Raw genomic sequence first — 19097 nt, forward strand, 5'->3', positions numbered from 1 at the left:
TAACTTAAATCAAAATCCTGGTAGTTGCATAATTGCAACTAATTGCAGTTTTATTGATTTTCCTATAGTAGTGTTTACTGTTTTTTGCTAATTGAGAACTAAGGATTGAATAATCTTAATAATACTAGCCTTTTCTGTAGCAATGCTTTGACCTTGGTTTGGCATAACTCTAGGCACAAATATAAGTCAAATAGGATACTTTCCATTGATATCATAATAATAAAATATTATCTATATTTAAATTATAAATTTAAACTCACATATTAAGAAATTATACTGTAAATATTTATTCTATTGATAACACTGTTAATACATTAGTTATCAGTGCTAATAATAGTAATTAAATACAAGCAATTGAAATATTCTACTATCCAAAACCTTTATTTATCCAGCAGTTTTTTTCTTCAAACCTACATTAACAAATGTTTTTGGCTGATGAATGCAGTCAAAAACAGTATTTGAGTTAAATGAACATTAATCAAATAGAACATTATCAACAATTGCTGATAAATAAAGGTTTTGTATAGTAATATGATCCCGTTGTGTGTGAAATATTCTTATGTATGGCCAGGTTGATATTGACAACTATACACGTTGACTTGAAAGACAGAGCATGATTTTTTAGGTTTTACAATATACCATATTTACTCGCATATAAGACGAGGTTTTTATTCATTTATCACAGCTTCAAATACCTAGATTGTCCTATATGTGCAAGCGAAAGATTCTTTGCGTTTTTGCAAATAATTTTTGTGAACCGTGTATTTCCATTTTTTACTGGATGCTTACCCTCTTGTATTTAAAAACATAAGTGTTTTATCTGGCTTGTTTGAATCAGTCTTGTATATTGTCAGGAGCAAAGATGAATTGGATTGAAATTCCAATATTACATGGGAGCCCTATATAAGTTTTAATCTATTCTCACATGAAAACAGATGATTATTCAGAAATCAGAATTTGAAGAAACTCATAAGTGTAATCAACGGAGAGTGGATTCGACTGTTAAGAATTGGCAAAAAAGATTTCTGATTGTCCAGCTTTACACGAACAAATGATGATGTCAATTTTACAAGATTTTTCCTTAAAGTTTAAAATGCCAGTAATTTTTGCAGGACAATGTGTGCATTTATGTGCATTTGATATTTTATTAATGATTAAACGAAATAAAATTAGAATTGTATTAATAAATCTAATTTTCTTTATTTTGATCTTTAAAGTTACACCTTGTCCTATATGCGAAGTCATCTTATATGTGAGTAAATACGGTATTCTAATTGTTATTTCTACAAAATGTTAATGTTATCTTGCATTTGATGCCTAAAATTGAATTAAACCCTGGTTCTTATTCACATTTTCTTCAAAATGAAGAGCAAGATTAAAAGGTCTAACTGTGAATGTCCAGTAGTAAAATTGATGTTACAAATAAAATTGGATAAAGCTGCTGGAATAGTTGAAAATTTGTCTACAGAAGTAACGTTGGATGAAATTAAGGAATTAGAAGTTAATGGTGATTTGATAAATGTTTTGGATACTAATTATCCAGAAGAGGGAATTTCATCTTAAAATTATTATATGGCAAAGAGGAATTTTGCACAAATTCCCAGATCTGTTTTTCTTAAAACCATTTTCAATTATCTTTATTATTATACTGTATAAATGATTGCTTCATTCACAAAGATTCAAATACAAAGATAATTTTTAAAACAAGGTAATCATCAATATAAACTTATTTGTTTGTTATTTATTTATATAAATTAAGGTAGTTTTTTATTTTATATAGTAGGTACTAAGTATTTATTTTAAATTATTAAGAAATACTTTTACTTTCAATAGAAAAAAAAAGTAATTTAATTTGATAAAGTAAATTTGATATATGTTTTTTTGAGTATCTTAGTGATGAACAAATTTAAATTCTGAATATTTCTTGTATTATTCAGTTTATTAAAGTATTTTAATTATAGCTTAATTATATTTTAAGTTAAATATTCAGAATGTTATTGGTATATTTTGTTAGTTTAATACAGTACATGAATATAAATATAATGTAAATCTGTTTGGTTATTGTATTATCAATAATAGCAATTTTTCAGTACAGGACATACAGGAGCCAAAAGTATTTGGCTCCTACATGTCTGTTTGTTTAAAATAGTTATATAATATGGTTTCATTTGATCATTCAGGCAAGGAAATAATGTTCATAGTTTTTATCTGAAAAGTGATTTAAATTGCAATTTTTAAAATAGTTTTTTGGTGTTATGACTGATTTTTAATTTTCTAGCTTCTGAATTGAAAATCACATAAATTATTTATTAAGTTTAGCTCATTTTATGGAAATTTTGTACACTATTATCTTACACAAAAACTTTAATATACATCTGCTGATAAAAGTTAAATATTGACATTAGCTTTGTCTTCATATTCAGTTGCTCGTGAATTAAAAGTAAGACATTCTCAAATCAATTTCATAGCAAATATCTCTGGTTCATTATAAGTAGTTTTATAAAATTAGAAACTTATATTAAAAGATTAATTTATTGTTTAATATATTTATATCGTATGAGAGATTTTGCTTAATAATTTAAAAATAAAATTAAAGAATGTGAATATAATATTTATTGAATAAAGAATCACTTTAACTTATATATATGTATAGATAGATAGATAGATAGATAGATAGATAATAACTATAAAGCTAAATTTAGCTTCATATGAAAAGAAATATATTTATAGATACTGACATAAAGAAGTTTATTTCTTTCTAATTCAAATGGTGCTTAATATTAGATAATTCTGAACATTTCAAGAAATATTAAAAATAGTCAAAAATTTCATGGATAAAGTAAAGCAATTTTAAAATACTTCAAGTTAATAATTGTAAAATAAAATTGGAAAAATAATACTACTAGATATTACTGGAGATAATATAGTAAATAAATAAATGCCACCTTTAACTATCCAGCAAATTGTTTAATAAATAAGAATAAAAATGAGGGCATTTATTTATTTAAATAAAATTGGAATTTTAATTACGATGATGATAAATACAATACAAAGTAAACAGTTTGAATTGTATGCTTAGTAATTAGTTTTTTTTTATATTAATCACATATATTCTTTTAATCAGTGAGTAGAGTAATAAAATAATTAAATAATAAGTTATTCTTTACAATTGTTAACTGATGATTGGACCACCTTGTATTTTTAAAAAATTTTTTTATTTGTTTTATAAATTGAAAATTATAAATGAAGCTACACTATTGTTAATAAACAAAGTAGTAATAATTACTTTTAAATAAATTCACAAAATTCAAACTAATTATCAGTTAGTATATTATATTTAAGTTACTAAATTATATAAACTTGTACACAAATTGTGGAAATTAAACATTTTCCATTAGTAAAATAAATTTATTTTTGAATAGTCAATCGAATAATTATACTTGGGTTAATTGACTTGAGGTTACGATGATAAAAGTTAATCACAAAGTAATTAATAATTCTTAGAATTAATGTGTTAAACTTGCAATTATATTAATGAAGCACTTATCACATTTTCATTACTTGTGCAAAATGATATTAAAAAATTATTTATTTATTAGTCAAATAAAAATTGCATTAGCTGATCATTTATAGTACATTTACTGTTCATTTTAACTGCTGTCTCTTTTTTGTATTACATGCAATGAATGCTTAACATTATTTTAATTATTCCAAACTTTGTCATTTAATTGTTAATTATATTTTAATTTTTATAGTTTACTTTTTTCTGATATATTATTTTTAATTATTTTGTTTTAATGTAATGTGATTTGATTTCTATAACATTTATTCAATATAGATTAGTTTTTTATTTACATATTGAGGCTTTTAGTTTGCTTGTGGTCATTATCTGTTATGTAAAAATTATTAGTAAAACTACTTGTGTATTTCATTTTATGTACTGTATATTCACATACATATACAGTGCTGTTGAGAGCTTACATGGGACCCAGGGGTAGAGTGGGACTAAAAGGACCCACTTTGATTTCTAAACAAATAAAATATGTAGAATGTTTCTTTATTAATAAAAAGCTGTCTTAAAAATTTTATTTTCTGTTAGTAAAACTAATGTTGATTTTATAGGGTTAGGAATCATTAAGAGCCCTAAGTTTTCTCCAAATCCTTGGGAAAATTCCAGTTTTCCTTCTTGATAGCCCTATATACATATATAATGGACTTTCAGTATAGTGAACAATTTTTGTTGGTTCTTACCATTTTATATATATATATATATATATATAAATTATTCAGCTCAGTTTTTGAGTGTCTGTTTTATCAAAGATAATATACATACATACTTTATATATTCATATCTCTTTATACATAAGATATAAACATATCATTTATGATAAAATGGTTTTAATATTTACAAAAAGTCTGCTTTAGTTTTTTTATTTACAAAAAAAGAAAAATAATGCATGTAATTGCTGGAATTAATATCAACATATTGCAAATTTAAGCAAATTAAATTATCAGTATTGAAAATGTATAAAAGAAATATTTATTGTTAAAAAAGAAAATAATGTGACAATATTTTATGTAGAAGCTTGTATACATTTTGATCTAATTTTGATCAAGCTTAATTTGAAAATATATGAAAGGGGTTGTAAATCTACTACTGAAAATTTCATGTACATATCTTAAATAATTTTTGAAATATACATTAAATATATAGAGGAAGTGCACAAAAGTTGGACCTCCAATTTGTTTTACCACTATAACTTTAATAATAATAAAGCTAAAATTGTTTTTAATGCCAAAACATTCTTTGATTAGTTGTTCAAGAACCCCTTTAGAAACAATTTAAAAGTTTTTGTAAAGAAGAATTATTACATTTATAAACTGTCTTAAAAATGACAATTTGGAAAAATGCTCCAAATTTGGAACCCCAAATATAAATGGAATTTTATGGGGGGAAAAATAGAAAGAAAACAGGGCAAATTATAGTGTAAAATGATCAAATACTAAAAATCCAGTAACAAAAGATGATTTCAATTTGTAAACATGTTTTCAACCATCTTAATCAGTCATCCTCAGGTTATAACCTGAGATGACTGATTAAGGTGGTCAAAAACATCTGTTTACAAATTAATCTTTTGCCACTGGATTTTTTGGTATTTGTTTATTTACTGCATCCAGTTATGGCGGCTGTCAGTGTTTCTCATTTCCCGGTCTTTTGCTTGTCCCGGTATTCCGGGATAAAAGTGAACTGTTTCCCGGGATAGAATTAATTATTTTTAAGATATACAAAATATCATGAAATCAAATGAAATAATTATTTTTCATTTTTTAAAGTAATTTAATACTTTCTGCAACCTCTAAAATCATATTAATAATGCTGTGTAAGATATAGGTCTATATTAGAAATTACCTTTGAATTATGTAGAATTTTTTACAAATAGAAAAAATCTATTAAAGTTTGATGGAAACTGCATACAACAACAACAAAAAAGGCTTTGAATTGAGTTGAAAATATAAAAAAATTGAACTTGGATCAAACTTCTAACTTAAAAGGTAATTTTTGCTTTTTGAATAAAACACAATACAAAATATTATTGTAAATTCTTATAATAAGATTTTAAAAAGCAAAAATGGTCAATATTCCGATCACTCAGATTCTTATTTTAGTAATGAAAAGTTCCGCTACCGAGAATGCCCTTTCCGATTCAATTGATGTCAGTTGAGTCGTGTTTAATGCATTTAAGAGAAGACAGATGTTACGTTTTTTTTCCTCCTGTAGTTTGGAAGATTTTCAGTTTATTTTTGAGATTGTAGTACTTCTTTTGCTTTCTAGTATTCTTGATTTCTCTACCTTGGCTGCTTTAATAGAAATGTCAAGCTTATAGCCCAATAATTTGGCAATTTGTTTGGCTTTAATAATTAGGTTTATGAAGAAAAACTTCATACTTGCAGACTTCATACTCGTTTGCATCCTTGCTCAATTTGCACAATCCGGCGTTATGCAGTTATTGAAGCTACTGGGCATGGTTAAAAATTAAGATAGCATAAGCATAATTATTCCAGATATTACAGGTTTTGACAAGTAAAGAATTTTCAGAGTCCTGCCACAAATAAGCTACATATTGATTATTGACAATCTGTGACATGCCATAATGAGGAAAAATTTAAAAAACTAATAAGTAGGTTTAAAATTAATAAATACAAATGTATTCTGACAGTTTATGAGTTAATTATGCTTTCTATTTGCAAAATTTTTTGAACTTTAACACAAAATAAGAAAAAAGTAAATTTTTAAGAAATTTGCGAGATTTCCTGGGATGAGAAAAATTTCCCGGGATATTTCCTGGGTTAAAAAACAACCAGGATCCTGTTTGAGAAACCCTAGAGGCTGTTTATTGATTTGCATAAAATGATTTATTTAAACATGTTTTTGCATCACGGAATGAAAATGCTTATTTGTGAAAATTGCATATTCATCTATCTCTACTCCTGAACATTCTACATAGCATTGTACACATCTCATCTGCAGTTCACCTTGACAATCTGATGATTACTTCCCATCATAAAATATGCAGACATCATTTTCAGTGTGATAATCTCATTAAAGTAGTTTTTGGAACCCAAAATATTTTTACTTTTTCTATTTCATCTCTCAGATTCTAGACTTTATCCATGATTCTGAGGCTATGCTAATTTTTTCTTTTGTCTTCATCATGTCATTGTTTTCAGTCTAAACATAACAAGGACTTAACAGTCAAACTCAAAATAACATTCAAAAAAGTGAAAATTTTACTTTGAAATATACGGGGTCCAAATTAGAAAATGTTATGTTTTAGAACAAAGTGGCATTGTCAGTTGTTGTGTCTCAGAAATGGCTAACAAAGTACATAATTTTATTTAACTACTAATTAATAGTAATGAGAAATTAGAAGTGTTAATTGTTTAGAAGTAAAGTGATATACCAAAAAGTCAATTTCAACAATTTCATGGAGAACAAGAATGAAAATTCACACACTTTTCATAGATGAAAAACTTGAACTGAATAATAATGATTCCACAGGTTGATTGATAAGATTGTGAAATATTTACTTAATGCTAGTCTGTATTTCTTTTTGAAATAAACTGGGAGTTGTACTTAGGGATAGGGTTCCAACTTTGGTGCTTTCCTATATAGATAGATAGTTGAGATTTTTTTCATTAAATAACTAAAAGTTATATGCTTATGATATATTTACTCTATCTATAGCCATTATAAAAAAAGCATTTGTCATCTTATATCTTATATCTTAAATTTTATTGTAAGTAAACCTTTTAAACAAGCAGATTTATTTAAAAAACTAAAGTTTTTGAATGTAATTTAGGTACATAAAAGAAAATTGAAGTTGAATCATATTAGGCTATTCATATTTATTTTCAATCAAGTACTACACTTAGTTTTGATGTTTACATTTATGTAAATTTTCTGTGATTTTAAAATTTAAAAATTCTTAATATATAAATTGATTATCATTAGACAACAAAATTACAAACAATATTTTTCCTCATAATTAGCATGTGCTTAGTTGTTTGAAACAAAGTTAAATAAAGAAAATAAAATTTTATGAAACTTTTTTAATTCTTTAATTTGGTATAAACTCTCATTTTTAAAACCTGTGTTAAAAATTTAGCTATATCTGCTACTTAGAGGTCATCCATTTATTATGCATCCACTTTTGACTCCTCCTCCCTCCCTGTTGTGTACAGTTATGTACCTTTAGCAAAACCTCTTCCCTTTAATTAAGTGTAGTCTTGTACACCTAATTCTGTTTTTACATGATTCGTTTTGATCTAATGTGTTTCAATAAATTTTTCATTTTAAAAACTTCCAATTGATTTTAATTTTTAAGAAAGAGTATTTACTTTGTTTTCTAGAAAACTAATATTTTTTTTTTTAATTAAAATTTCTTAGAATTTGAATTGGACTGTGACATGTGCTCTAGTAAATTTTAAGGTTTGTTTTTTACAACTTATTTAAACATCTGTAGCAACAAGTCTTTTGTTCTGGCTTCATTTTGCAATTAAAACAGTCAGAAAAAAATTAATTTTAAGTTTGATGATTTGGCTGTGTTATTGGTTTTTTTTTTTTTCTGATTTCTTTTAGTATGGTGCTTGTCATGGTTGATTGGATAACACTACTGAACACAGTTGCTCGGGTTTTTTGCTTGAGCAGGTCCTGCAGAGAGGTAGACTCTGCAGGACATGGGAACATATCTGGACAGTTAAAAAACCCTAGGAATTTTTCAGGGATATTTTGTCCTAGATATGTCAGATCCCATCCTTCACCACCTGGCTGTCCCATTATGAACTTGGCTGAACTCACAATGGGTTATGAAAGAAAGGCCTTACTGCCCACATGGCAGAAAGAGTACAAAAAGGGGTTGGCCATGTGGAGTTTTCTAGGTTCTCTTCACATGTGTAACACCTTAATAGGCTGTCAGTTTCCCATAGAAAGTCTCCCAGGATGTCCTCTTTGACAGGTTGCCCATGTGTTGCATTTTTACCTCATCCAATCTAATTCAATCCTTTCAATATGGAATAATTTTTTTGTATGCCGTTTAGTGGTAAAAGCTAGAGATATTTTGGTATTTAATTGAAAAAGTTAAATAAAAAAATAAAATAAAAATTTTGTAAATAATATAAATTTATTAAAGTTTTCTGATAAGTAATCCACAGTTGTCCTTCCTCTGATTTATTGACTAAAATAGACATGTTTTGTGAAACATGATGTTTTTCTACTGGTTTTTTTAAGGTCTGGAACCAATCTCCCATTTTTCCACATATACAATATGTTTACATAGATTTTTCAGGAACTTATCTACCATATAAAACAGAATTTGGCATACAATAGTTTATGGAACCCTTGACATTGAAAAAATGACTTGGAGAGTACTTGCAAAACTTTTTAACAGGTGGTTTATTCACATGACTAGTAAGCAAGCTTATAAAAACAAATTCATATGCAGTAATAACTTACCACTAAAAAGAACTTCTTGTATATTTTATATATCTGTTATTTAACAAAGATTGAATATAGTTGGATAAATAGATTTAAAATAGAATATTAAATTTGTGAAAAAACGTTTAGTTTTATTTGAATTACAATAACCTCATTTATTTTAAGGGATATTATTAATTTAGATATTTAAAAAAATATGTGATTTGATTCAAATTTTACAAAAAATAGTTTGAGATTATAAAAGTAGATATTAAATTATATTAATGATTGTTCTTATAATTGATTTTAATTTTCTTTGGATCAATATGCATTATGTTTATTGATTATAATTTCAGATCAATATATTAAGTATTCAATAATTTAGCTTTGCCTATTATTTGCCATTAATCATTACTACAAGAAAGTTTTATAAAATTATTTTGTTAATGTTGTTTTTGTATTCATGAACTGTTTAGTTTGACAGGGATTGGTTCTGCTTCAATAAATATACAAATGAAATCTTTTTCTGTTAAATTAATTCTGGAATTACTGAATTTTTATAGGTTATTTCACTTAAATTTTATATAAGAAGATATCTTCTACTCTATTCTAATTCAGTTACTGTAATAAATATTAAATAAGCTGGCATTTCTTATGTATAAATGTTTGAGAAGTATGGTTAATACTTCACTCTTTCTTTCAAAGTTTTTCATATTTAAATAAGGAATCAATATTTCATTATTCCTAAATCAAAGAACAGCTGCTTAATGGTATTGACTTTTGTGCAAGTTTTAATATCTGCATTTAAAACTTTTCTTAATCTGATTCAAAACTTTTACTTTCATCTTTCAAGGTCAACAGTTTTTATTATTATTGGAAGTTTTCTTTGATACTGTATAGATTAATGACTTCATTGTTGTTTGATGTTAGGTAACTAAGATTTCTGTTGTATGGTATAGTTAAATCAATTCTTTTGCTAAATATGTGTTACATAAAGATAAAAATTTGTAGGGGATATAAAAATATATAATCACTTAAAAATTTTTTTTTATAAATTGTAAATAGTTAATGTAAACTGTATAGTCACAGAAAAGAATCAAACTATAAATTGTGATATCTTCCTCTGTATAAAACTTACTTAAAACATCTGAAAATATCAGCCATTTATAATGATAAAATATTGTTTTCATTCTTGAAACTTTTTATTTTATTTTATGATAAAAAAAATGCAACTACGGACATGAGATACGGCATAAATGATACTCAAAAACAACAAATAGGAGATAGACACAATGTATTAAATCAGAATCAACAAAAATAAGTAAATTTGTAGTGTAAAATAATAGAAGATAAATGAAAACCAACAACTTTAGTGCCTTTGACTGGAGAAGCACACCGGTCAAAGGCACTAAAGTTGTTGGTTTTCATTTATTTTCACTCCGGTGTTGTTCCTTTATATATATTTTGTATAATAGAAGATTTTAATTAAGACTATTCTTATGCACAATCATCTTCAGCACTGTATTTAAATAAATGTAATATACTTAAGAGATTATTCTTGCATTTATTGTTAATTTTTACATTTATGTTAATGCTTAAATATTTAACTTCATTCTATTATTTGGTTACATTCTGTGTCTTTTGTGTTTTAAATAATTGTTTTAGAACCTGAAGATATCTGAAGTGTTTATTCATTATAAAAAAATTGTTACTGGATTATAAAGACTTTTTTGTTTTGAATTGTTCAGTTTACTTTAGCTCCTTGTTTAAATTTTGCAATACATTTAAGAGGTATATATTTTATTTAACTTTTGATAAAGAATTTTATGAAAAAAAGAAGTAAAACGTAGTTTTAAAATTTACTTCTCTAGAGAAATGTAGTTGTGTAGATAGGAAGGCAAATCTTAGTTATGTGATCTTAAAATTATTATTAGATATGTATATATATGATCCATAAAATGAATAATAGAATATCAGTAATGGTTACAAGATGATATACAATACATTTCAATAGATAGGAATGAAACAACTTCTCATTCTATTTGTTTACATCTAGCATATTTATGTATAGGGAACTGTTATTTCATTAGCTTTTAAATCTAGTACGAAGTTTCTGCTTCTAATAATTCTGAACAGTTTCACTAAAGACACTTTTGTACTTTGTTTATCATTGATTTGCAGTTAACTGGCATAACAAAAGTGAAATAAATCTTGTTAATCTTGCATTGGTTAAGGAATATTAGCTATTTGACCTACTTCTTATGCTTTATCTCAGACTAAAGCAGACCTTTCTAGCTTGTTCTTTTATGTTGTAAAGCTTTATTATTAAAATAATTTATTATTATTTCTAAAAAAGTTATAAAAAATTTCTATTCTACTTCTAATGAAAAGAGCAAAGATATGAAAGTTTTTTTTCTTTAACCTGAAAATCTTACTTTATCACATATACGTAACTGGTGTTTTAATATAAAAAAATTTTTTAATTATTTTATCTTTTCAATGGCTTTCTAAATCTGAAGAACACTTATAACTTCTTCATAAATTTCAGATTAAAATCTTTATATATAAACTTAATTAATAAAAAGTAATTTATTTGAAAAGAAAGATGTAATAATTAAAACTTTTTATTTGAATTTTTTAAAATTAAGATTTAATTTGTTCTCACTGTTGATAGCTTTCTAATTTTAAATCTTTTTCTTGCTATGTTATTCATCTTTTAACTCCAAAGAACTAAAAGAAAAAGAAGTTAGTATATGTTAATTATATTAATAAAATGCATTTTTTAAAATCCAGCAAAAATAGATTAATATAAATTATAGAATAAATTATAACAGATGAAACTTTTGCAAAAAATATTTACACTGATGTATTTGCAATGAAATAAGAATTTACAAATACAATAAATCTATTTTGTGAATTTTAATTTTTAAAAGTTTAGAATTATGTTTGATTCATATGAAAAAAATTAAAGCAAAATTTAATATTCACAGTAATCATATATATATTTTAAATTTTCCTCTTAATTCTGTAATACATCATTGTTCATTTTGCATTCTAAATATTGGAACATTAATTGACTTGAAAAAGATCTTAATATTAGATCAAAAATATTAGTCAGTTTTAGTATTTGTTTTATACTAGAGATTTAAGATATTAAAGGTGTGTTATTTTATGGTTTATACACATCCAGTTTTGAATAGTAGAGAGAGACAATATTCTGGATTCTAGACTATTATCTATTCTCTTTTGCATCAGTTATGCGTAAAATATTTTATATTTTTTAAATTTTTGATGAGACTATGTCTCATCAAAAATTTCTCTAAAATGTCTCTAAAATTGCACTGCTGTCAATGACTGGACACCTTAGAGATATGAAGGAGTACATGTCAGGAGTTGCAATTTGGCACAGAGTATTTGGTGCCCAAATCATGCTCACATTAAAAAAATCAGACTTGTAGGTAGTCAGGGGACCAAGAACTGGGTCAAAATAAAATACAAAATGGTAAGACTGTTTCTACAAACAGGCATAAGTGCGAGATTTACACATGTTACTCACGCTCTCTGAGACATAGTCTTGTCCCAAGAATGGCTTCGCCATTTTACTTGTATTACAAATAATAAATTAATAAATATATGCAGCATTTTAAAATATTTATTGAACATTTAAAAATGTTAAAAATTTAGTCAAATCTCTTAACAATGGCCATTGTTTAGAAATTATTTCATATCCATTTCAAAAAGAAGCATTCCTGAAAAAATAGTTGCCATTTAGAGATGGCCATTATTGGAGATTTGACTGTATTAATAAAGTTTGAGTAATGATCTCTAAATTAAAGAATTGAATTTATTAAAATAATAGTGTTTTATTTCAAATCTATAAAATAATTATAATTTAGCTAATATTTTAATGGTAATAGCATCTTTTATTGTACAGTGCACATACTTTGATGGCTGGATGGGAAGAGAGTAAAGTTATAATATAACTCCTAGACAAAAAATTAGAATATTCACCTAACTGAAGTTTAGTGTACATTTTCTCATGAACAACAGAGTATGAAACTTTTTTCGACCCTACATAAACATTGTATATGTATATTTATTATACCCATTAATCAGACAAATTAACTCAAATGTTTTTTTGTTACAAATGGAAATGAAATGACAAAAAAGTAGAATAACAGTCTGGATATATTAGGTCCCATCTTTAGTATCTTGCCATTTTAATTGTGAGCCCAGCTGCATCCATGGTGATCAGGGAAAAAGACACTCATTAGTGCTCACAAGATAGATAACAGACAATTGCATTATGGGATCATTTCTTCATCTTATTAATCCAGTATATCAAGAGTCAACAATACTACTATCATTATCAAGCATTTTGATAATGAATATAATTTGAATTAATCAATGGTTTTTCTCATATTTATAGTCAATTAGTTTGAATTAACATTTATAAGTAAAATACATTTATGGATAAATTGAAAGAGAACTTGATCTAGTAGTTTCTGCAAATAACATAATAAATATAATTGATAGTCTTTTAAATTTTGAATTCATTATTTTAATTGTTACAGAATTATATTATCATTTATTTTTAGTTTAAAATACTTATTTAATAATTAACAATTGTTTTTTAAACTAAATTTATTTATTTTCAGGTTATGTGATATGAATTCTTGAAAATCTACACTTAACAGCCATGTTTTCTATTTATTTGGAAGTTTATGTTTGTGTTTAAAGTAAATTCATTCCATCCTGTAAAGCAGAATATATAAATAATGTTTCTAGTAAAAAATTTTACAGAAGTTACATTAGAAGTAGATGAAGCAATGTATGCAAATTATCTAGTTTATGCATGTACAAAGCTCTTAAAATGTAAAGAGGCAGATAAAATCAAAACAGTTTGTCAGAGTGAAAGCTATTTATTTTATTAATGAAAAAGTCCTGACAAAATATATTTTATTATAAATGGCTGTAACGACAAATACCGAAGAAGATCCAGCCAAAGAACTGCCTCTTCAATCAGAACCAAAGAATATATCCTTCTTTGATTGTCGCCGTCTTTGTTATAATGTGTTCAAACTTCATCGATTTAAAAATATCGAGGTTGAATATCTGTATCAACGTTATTTTTTGCACCTAAACCAAAGAAACTTAACTGCCCTTCTTGGAATTCTTGTAGCTACTGGAATCGTCATGTTGTTATTTAATTATGTTCTAAGCACATTTGGCTCTCTTTTACATGGCATTATTTTTACTATCCTAATAATAATATATTTGATAATGGGTTTTATCAGTATGCAGTCATTCTTTAATCAGATTTACTTGCTAGTGTTTTCGTATACAATTCTAACCTCCTTCTTTGGTTTTGTAATTCTTCTTGCTGTCAATTCTGGCACGCGTGTACCAACATCAGGGATATGGTGTGCTGTTTTTTTTGTATATCTGACTTATACACTACTACCAGTTCGAATTCAAGAATGTATCACATGCAGTATTTTATTATGTGTGATTCAGATAGCATGTGCTCTTGGAATGAACTATGAAAATCCCTTCCTTTGGAAACAGGTATGATTTAATAAATATCTATAATTTTATTTAATATTTCAAAGTTTTTATTGATTATATAATTTTAATATAATTAATTATTAATAATTTATTAGATTTATATTACATATAAAAATTTTTAATGAATTATAAATTAATAAATATATATATATATATATATATATACACATACACACATACATGTACATATACCTAAAAAATTTTTCATTAACCTTTATATAAACAGTAACAATATTATGAACCATGATAATAATGAGCCTGTCAGATTTTTTGAATTGAGGAGGAGCAAAGGGATAAAACAGATAGTAGGTGTTTGTTTGAATGTCATCAAATAGACAAGTAGTAAGAAATTTATGGTAATGGAGCAGTTATTCCTTCTAAACCCATGTGGCTATGCCACTAGTTTGCTCTTCTTTATCTTTCCCTCTCTCCCATTCTACCTTTCTCTTTTTCTCCTCTTCTCTTTCTCCCCTTTTCTCTCTACTTTTCATATTGGAGAGAATCTCCAAGAGGTAAATTTGGCATTAGCATAGAACTGGCTCATTCTACCTACTTGTCTTGATAACATTACAATTAACTTCACTTCAAATGTTTTTTAAACAAAGTTTATGTATTAATAATTTCAAAATTAATAATTTGTCTTTAATTTTTTATTTTTTAGAATTAGTAAGCTAAATGCAAATTATTTTATTATGTTTTAGGCATTTATATATGGAAAAAAAAAAAACTATTTTGAAGTAGTCATAACAAATTATTATTATTTCTTAAACATGTTGATTATTTCAATTTATTATTTTTTATCCTCGTAAGCTAATATTCTGCAATAAATAAGAAAGGAAAAACAGCATAGGTGTTCAAATATTATAATATTGGGTCACACCACAAAGTTGGCATTTGTATTTGCTCATGACAACAGGCTTTTCACATAGCACTGGGTTGATCTTGTATTACCTCAGTGCCACATGACTCATTGGTGACCACACCTTTTTTTATGTAAAGTTTATTTTAAAAAACAAAAAAAAAAACATAAACATTATTCATATGAGTAAGAGCTGTCAAACTTCATCTGAAATGTTTTGTCAATCTAATCTAAAGTAGGAAGTTGATTCAATGGGATTTTTCCTATTTTGTATAAAAAAAGTCATCTTTATTGTTTTCTATATATATATTTTTTTAATAAAAAAGTTATCTTTATTATTCTTTTCTTTATTCAAATCAAAAGATAACCTATAATTTTTTCATGTTAGTTAAAATTAGATGCTCCTAGGGCACCACATATCCATCAATACAACACACACTATTTTACCAATGAGAAAAATTGTAATATAAATTATGCAGTAATGCGATGTGCCGGTGGCACAAGTGGCAAATTATGAAAAGTTGAGCGTGACACACTATCACATGGCACTCAGCATGTTAATAAAGTAATTTTATTAATTAAAAACCTAATTAATTCATTTCTAAGGTTCATGTAATTCAAATAATGTTGTTTGGTTTATTATTAATTTATCAAAAGTAAATGAAACATTCAATACAACTGTTCTGTTTTTTATTTAATTTCTGTAATGATTGAAAATGATAAATTTTAATTTTAAACTTTATGAAGATTTTACTGATTATTAGCATTTACAATTTTTTATAAACTTCATCTCTATCCTCAAAATTAAGTCTTTTGCTATTTTATAATAATTAATGATATAAAAAGTTTTAAAAATAAAATGTAATAACAGATGGCACCACCACAATTTTAAATTTTTTTTCTGGGAAAGTCATGCAACTCATTGCTGGATTTTTTTGTTTTTATATTTACAATTCTGTAATGTGCATATTCTTGTGTGTAAATTTAAAGTAACTCTGTTCAGTTCATTTTAAAATTATATTCCATTATTATTATTTAACATATTTAGTTGATGATGACTCAAATGGAATTGTAAACATTTTTTAAATAAAATTTTTGGTTTCCTTAATTAACATACAGATAATGTTAAAATATGGTGCCAAGTTTCACAGATTACAATTTTAAATTGATATTACTTAAATTATAAAATTTAGAATTTTTTAATACATTTTCATAAACTATATTTAAGTTTTTCATTAAGTTTAATAATTGATGTAATTTTTTTTTGTATTTAAAAAAAATTAAACGTTAATATTTTAACAATATTTTAGTTATAGAATTATTATTGTTATTACTTTTTAGATTAAATTACTATTTAGTTTATAATAGTATACAGGGTGGCCAAAAAGTCAGTTAACCAAGATATGTTTTAAGAATCATTAAAACTGGTTTGGAGCAGTTGCATATTTTAGATTGGTGGAATAAGGCACTGCAACATGTGGAAAGTCTGCCAAGGAGATAGTGCTTCCCAATGTTTAGTTCCATCCACTCGGCCACTAGTGGGCATGTTGTTATTTGTGGTTCAATTTCTTCATTGAAAGCTGTTGAATTATTAATATAAATAAATCCTGTATTAAAATGCAGTATTTATAGATTAAAATATTATTGAATATTATGTGTTTTTTAACAGTGGCGTGCAGTGACATTTTTGTGTGTAGCATCCATGAGCTAAACTGCATGAGGTTTGTGCTCTGTAAAGCACATATGTATAATTTGGCTGCTTTACATCATTCAAATATTTTTGCCATGGAAACTTGCCCGTATTTGACAATACAGCGCTTCCATTGGGAATATGCATATACGAATTTATATTTGAATCTTATCATTTTTTTCACATGTAGTATAGAAATTTGTAATAAGATACATAATGCAGTTATAATAAAATATTAATTTTAAGTAATTCAAAGTATGTTAAAATATGGAAATAATCTCACAATATGTATTTATATTTTAGAAAATACAAGGGCATGTCGTTCATGAAAGCTGTACTTCCACAGCTTCCATGAACGGCATGCCACTGGTTTTTAAGAATTTTAAAATTACTTATCTAAATTATAATTTTTAACATAACAAGACTTGCACATTGTACTATGATAAAAATTTAGTAAATACATAAGGATCATCATCATAAATTGTATAACAATATAATATTGGGTTGTCAACTACAAAATGTCCAATTTATTAAACTTGCTTTAATGATACATTGTATGTGAACAGAATGGATTTAATCAAGAATATAATCCCCTCTCAGTTTCTATAACTTTTTCCATGTCATCACCAAATTCTGGATTCCTTTTTTAAAGAAGTCAGCAGTCTTTGGATATAGTTTTGTTCAGAAATCTAATGTGGAACCCAAATGCCTTCCTTCAAGACTTTGCCAATTTCTTTCAGGTTTTTTTGTACTGCTTTGTGGTTGCTCTTCAAAACCTCTGCCATTTTGTCCCAGATTGAATTTCACAAAGTTTATAAGGTCTCACTTGTTCACTTGCATTGGAGAGCTCCATATGATTGATTTTTGAGGTTGACATCCCCAGATCGAAATCAATGACACTTACTTTCACTTGGTGTATTTTCACAAATGTCATTATATGTTCCTTTTAGCCTGGGCTACATTTGATCCTTTGCATTCCGATTGTTTGAAAATTGTTTTTTCTATAAATTTTATAATTTCTATTAATTTATGTTTAGATTGCATACACATGAAGAATCTTTAATAAATAAGACAAAAGCTGATCTTTGTGAATTTATTTTAATTTTTAATATATTAATAAAAGTAATTTTATATTGTTTATATATAAATAGCTGAATAGCTTAATGTGAAATAATTCTCTCAAATGTTTAAAAATTAATAACATGAATTTTAAAGGTATTTGCTTAAATAAAATGATAAATAATTTATATTTTTTTTATGAAAATCATTTACAAAAGAATTTTTTTTATAACTCTTGTAATTTTTTTTTCCAAAATAGAACATATTGGAAAAATTTGAAATTTATACATTATGATCATATGTTTTGTCTTTTCAATTTATTTTTTTTCTTTGCACTCTCCATTTACTTCAATAGCTTATGCCAATGAAAAGATAGTACTATACTTGTCAAACAAATATTATTACTACTGTACGTTCTATTCATCAATTGCATTGTCATTTTCAAATCTCAGGCTGCACAAAAGATGGTAGATTAAAAGGAGTAGATTGAGGATTATAGAATAAATAAGAAAATATGATATAATTAAATTTGTCATCTCTAAGTACATATAACAAGGCGTATTTTATATTAATAGACAATTTTTGTTGCAGTTACTACTAACTTTTATAAGTTCATTCTCGTTAGAAATACTTAAGTTTCTGTGACATTTTGATGAAAGCATTAGAGTTGACTTTCTTTTAGCATCCCTTTCAGCATAGAAATCTTTTTACTGTTAAAAAGTATCAATACATTTTTTTCCCTTGTATTCATTTTATCATTTTAATAGAGATTTAGAAAAGCCTTCAAGTATTTTTCTAATTAGATAATTGAGGTATTTAATTGCTAATTGACAGAGGAATTAATAACTTCTAAGTATTTAACTATCTGTTATCTATTATAATAGTCATTATGAAATAGTATAATTGTCAATCATTATTAATTGTTTTTGCAGTAATTGACATAAATG

At 25.6% G+C, this 19097-nt stretch overlaps 1 protein-coding gene across 1 annotated transcript in view; it reads left to right on the forward strand.

Moving 5' to 3' along the window:
- The window catches only part of LOC136974092 (adenylate cyclase type 5-like), a 63838-nt gene that overhangs the window by 7565 nt on the left and 37176 nt on the right, over positions 1–19097 (forward strand). Inside the window, exon 2 of the mRNA XM_067268888.1 lies at positions 13633–14542. Within this exon, the coding sequence (XP_067124989.1) occupies positions 13943–14542 (600 nt within the window). The 5' untranslated portion in view covers positions 13633–13942. The remainder of the gene's footprint in view (positions 1–13632; positions 14543–19097) is intronic.

Source organism: Centruroides vittatus, unplaced genomic scaffold, assembly GCF_030686945.1.
Source record: "Centruroides vittatus isolate TY-2023 unplaced genomic scaffold, ASM3068694v2 contig_341, whole genome shotgun sequence".
NCBI classification, from domain to species: domain Eukaryota; kingdom Metazoa; phylum Arthropoda; class Arachnida; order Scorpiones; family Buthidae; genus Centruroides; species Centruroides vittatus.